At 29.1% G+C, this 4167-nt stretch overlaps 2 protein-coding genes across 2 annotated transcripts; both read left to right on the forward strand.

Annotated features, from left to right (window-relative positions):
• On the forward strand, positions 1–1751 carry LOC111676960. The gene is made up of 5 exons (XM_046954692.1): positions 1–177; positions 256–434; positions 492–988; positions 1048–1411; positions 1479–1751. The coding sequence occupies exons 1-5, from the start codon at positions 140–142 to the stop codon at positions 1673–1675; spliced, it is 1275 nt and encodes a 424-aa protein (XP_046810648.1). The 5' UTR covers positions 1–139; the 3' UTR covers positions 1676–1751.
• A 498-nt stretch (positions 1752–2249) lies between these two features.
• LOC111676948 (microfibril-associated glycoprotein 4-like) lies at positions 2250–3427 on the forward strand. Its single transcript, XM_046954667.1, has 4 exons — positions 2250–2391; positions 2449–2552; positions 2617–3168; positions 3225–3427. The coding sequence occupies exons 1-4, from the start codon at positions 2308–2310 to the stop codon at positions 3361–3363; spliced, it is 879 nt and encodes a 292-aa protein (XP_046810623.1). The 5' UTR covers positions 2250–2307; the 3' UTR covers positions 3364–3427.
• Positions 3428–4167: the final 740 nt, after the last annotated feature.

The raw sequence follows: 4167 nt of genomic DNA on the forward strand, positions 1-4167 counted from the left end.
TCGAAAAAGGTTTGATTTTAATTCAACGGATATATTTGATCAGTTTTTGCATTAAGCTTTGAATAAATCTTTATCATAATAATTGAAAATTATTATACATATTCTTAACTTACAAACAAACTCAATACTTTCGATAAATATGGAAAACTCAATACAATTGGAAAAGAAAATTCAAGAGTAAGTGATGAAATGTTCAGATGATATATTTATAAAAAATATAAAAATTGTTTTTATTATTTCGAATTTATTTCAAAGATTAAATGCTGATACCGAATCATTACCATCATGGATTAATAAAGAATATTTTACAGAATTTTTAAAACAAAATCTAAAAGATTTTCAAAGTTTACAAACATTTTCGGTGAAAAAATCTACGAAATCTGGTGAAAACTATGCCTCAAATTTAATGAGAATAAAATTGGAGGTTATCTTAGGTAAAGTTAGAAATTATTCTAAAAAACAATCAATTAAAAAATCGATTTTTTTATAAGACGATAATTCTAGTAAAACTTTGAACTATATTTTAAAGACACCCTTACCCTCGGGAGAATCAGAATTTATCGATCACTTATGGTCTTTATTTCCTAAGGAAATTGCTGTCTATCGTGAAATACTACCACGCTTTGAGAATCTGTATAGGAAGCAGGGTGTTAATATAACATTTGCTCCCAAATACTTTATTTTACCCAAAACTGAAGGATTAGATGAGAATGCTCTTATATTAGAGGACTTAAGTTATTTGGGCTTTAGCCTACAAGATCGTTTGGTGGGTTTAAACATGGAGTATACGGAAATAGTTTTAAAAAAGTTAGCGGAGTTTCATGCTGTCTCAGCACGTTATGTTGAAGTCTATGGATCATATGAGCCTATGTTCGAACAGCATATGTTTTCTGAAGATACACGAACGTTATATGAAAATGTTAAAATTGATTATTACTATGATTATATAAAGGAATATAAGGGACATGGGGAATACATTGATTTGATAGTAAGTAGTAATAAAATACATATAAAATCAGTATAATTCAAATAAACTAAATCTTTCAGCCTAAATTATTGGATAATTATTTAGATCTAAGCATAGCTGCCAGTACCACAAATCCACAAGATTTTAATGTTCTAAATCATGGTGACTTTTGGTTGAATAATGTTATGTTTCAACATTCAAAAGATCAAATACAAGAGACCTATTTTATTGATTTTCAATTATGTAAATATGGTTCACCCGCTTTGGATCTCTATATGTTTCTTTTGTCAGCCACTCAATTGGATATTAAACTCAAATATTTTGATTATTTTATAAGTTTCTATCATGAACATTTAAAAAAACAATTACAAATATTAAAATATTCTGGTAAAATACCTAGTCTAAAGGAATTACATATCGACCTATTGAAATACGGTTATATTGGTAATGTTATTTTTTACAAAACATTTAATTGTCTTGGAAATGAAGTAATACGTTTTTATATTTCAAGGTTTCGCTACACTTTTTAATGGTTTGTCAATGTGTTTATACGAACCTAAGTCTGAAGCGGAATGTAATATGGATTTATTAATGCATGATTCCCCCGAAGCAGAAGAATATCGTAAATCGTTATTTTTAAATGATACTTTTAAAGAACATGCAGAACAAATTTTGCCCTGGTTGGCAAGAAGAGGACTTTTAGAATAATTTTTAAAATTTATTGATTTGAAAATTGTCTTTTCACGAAATAATTTAAATAAATTCAATATTAAAAACAATGTTTGCTTAAAGTCTACGTTTACTTTCTAGTTCAGTTCTAATTCAGTTCAAGTTCAGTTCTAGTTCTGTTCCAGTTCTGTTCTAGTTCTGTTCTAGTTCTGTTCTAGTTCTGTTCTAGTTCTGTTCTAGTTCTGTTCTAGTTCTGTTCTAGTTCTGTTCTAGTTCTGTTCTAGTTCTGTTCTAGTTCTGTTCTAGTTCTGTTCTAGTTCTGTTCTAGTTCTGTTTTAGTTCTGTTCTAGTTCTGTTCTAGTTCTGTTCTGTTCTAGTTCTGTTCTAGTTCTGTCCCATTTCTGTTCTAGTTCTGTATATAAATTTAACCGATTTGCCTGTCATATAGATCATAATGATGTATGGTATAATTATTCCCAATTGCTCAGAGATCTGGTCACTTTAAACGTTATCAATTCTTTTCAAATTGGTACTTTTTTTCACACACATAATATACATACACATTTATTTTAATTTAAAATACATATTTTAAGTAAATAAACAAATTATTTACAATAATCTTTACTTAAAAATTCATGCGAAGCGATCACATATTATTCTAAACATCAAACATGAGGATGCAAAGAAATATTTGTTTATTATTAATTATATTCTATAATTTCGTAAATGGAATACAAACTTTGGATTTAAATGAAGCAAGTATATAAAATATATTAATATAAAAATGTAATTCAACAGTTATCTTTAAATAGAACTCCGATGAAATAGAAATTTTGAAACTAGTATTTGGAAAATTGAATAAAATCTTAGAAGGAAATGTCGAGGTAAAAACTGATCTTAAGAATATTAAAACCAGGTAAGTAATTCTTTATATTAAACAAAAAAATAAATGTATATATAAATCAAAATTTTTCCCGTAGAATTCAACAATTGGAAGATAAATTACAGCAAACTTCTGCTACTTCTACCACTTCCACAACTAATGACAAACAAAATATTATAGCCTGCAATATCAATAGCCTTACAGCTAATTTCAACTCAGAATCCCCTGATGATTACTGTTTCGGTAATAATTGGAATGTCATACAGAGGCGTACAGATGGTTCGGAGAATTTTCAACGTAATTGGAATGATTATAAACAAGGTTTTGGCAATAAATCAAATGAATTCTTTGCGGGTCTAGAACAAATTCATCGTCTTACCTCGGAAAAACCTCATGAATTGTTGGTGGTTATGCAGGATTTCGATAATGACAAACGTTATGCGAAATATGATCATTTCGAAATTGGTGGTGAAGATCAGCAATATGTTTTAAAATCTTTGGGCGTATACAGTGGCAATGCCGGTGATTCTTTAACATATCACAAAGGTTCAAAATTCTCTACCAAGGAACGGGATAATGATCAGCATACAAGTTTTAATTGTGCAGAAAAATTTCAAAGTGCTTGGTGGTTTAAGGCCTGTCATGAAAGGTGAATTTATAATATATTTATCCAATATATTTCTCTAATTGGTTTTAATTTTCTAGCAATTTAAATGGCTGCTATAGTAATGCTAATTTAAGAGATTCTAAAAGTGCTATCGCTTGTGGTATTCATTGGAAAACGTTTCGTGGCCAGTGGTATTCTTTAAAATTTGTGGAGATGATGATTAGACCTAAAGTTTGACAATTGTTTTAAAATTCAAGTCTTAATCGAAGTAGTATTAAAATTGTAAAATATTGAAGTTAAACTTATTTTTGTCAAATTTTATCTTACATAGATCAATACGCCGACTATACTATTGACTATGTAGATCATTTACTTAACTAAAGAATAGACTATTAAGTAGAACATAGACTAAACTATAGAATAAACAACATACTATTGTCTAGTCTACGATCTAGTGAATAGTCTATAGTAAAGTCTATGGTCTAGTCAATGGTATAGTTGGCCAGTTAATCTAGACTTGTCCAGAAAATAGTCTATACTATAGAATAGACTAGACTACAGACTAGACTATATACCAGATTATATGCTAGGCTACAGACTAGACTATAGGCTAGACTATAGACTAGACAAGACTACAGAATAGACTAAAGGCTAGGCTACATACTAGACTATAGGCTAGACTATAGGCTAGACTATAGACTAGACCATAGACTAGACCATAGACTAGACCATAGACTAGACTATAAACTAGAATATAGATTACACTAGTCTATGATCCAGTGAATAGTCTCAAGATAAGTCTAAATTAGACTACAGACTTGTCTATAGACTAGACAAAGACTAGATTATATACTAGACTATAGACTAGACTATAGAATAGGTTATATACTAGACTATAGACTAGAGTATAGATTAGAGTATAAACTAAACTAGAGTATAGACTAGACTATAGACTAGACTATAGACTAGACTATAGACTAGACTATAGACTAGACTATAGACTAGACTATAGACTAGACTATAGACTAGACTATAGACTAG

The sequence above is a fragment of the Lucilia cuprina genome, chromosome 6, assembly GCF_022045245.1.
Source record: "Lucilia cuprina isolate Lc7/37 chromosome 6, ASM2204524v1, whole genome shotgun sequence".
Classification (NCBI taxonomy): Eukaryota; Metazoa; Arthropoda; class Insecta; order Diptera; family Calliphoridae; genus Lucilia; species Lucilia cuprina.

Bases quoted from the DNA above. Each gene is read 5' to 3' on its own strand.
- LOC111676960 (XM_046954692.1), top strand. From the start codon at position 140: ATGGAAAACTCAATACAATTGGAAAAGAAAATTCAAGA. The intron at 178-255 runs GTAAGTGATGAA...TTTATTTCAAAG, and splicing joins TTGGAAAAGAAAATTCAAGA to ATTAAATGCTGATACCGAAT. The intron at 435-491 runs GTAAAGTTAGAA...TTTTTTTATAAG, and splicing joins AAAATTGGAGGTTATCTTAG to ACGATAATTCTAGTAAAACT.
- LOC111676948 (XM_046954667.1), top strand. From the start codon at position 2,308: ATGAGGATGCAAAGAAATATTTGTTTATTATTAATTATATTCTATAAT. The intron at 2,392-2,448 runs GCAAGTATATAA...ATCTTTAAATAG, and splicing joins AAACTTTGGATTTAAATGAA to AACTCCGATGAAATAGAAAT. The intron at 3,169-3,224 runs GTGAATTTATAA...TTAATTTTCTAG, and splicing joins TTTAAGGCCTGTCATGAAAG to CAATTTAAATGGCTGCTATA.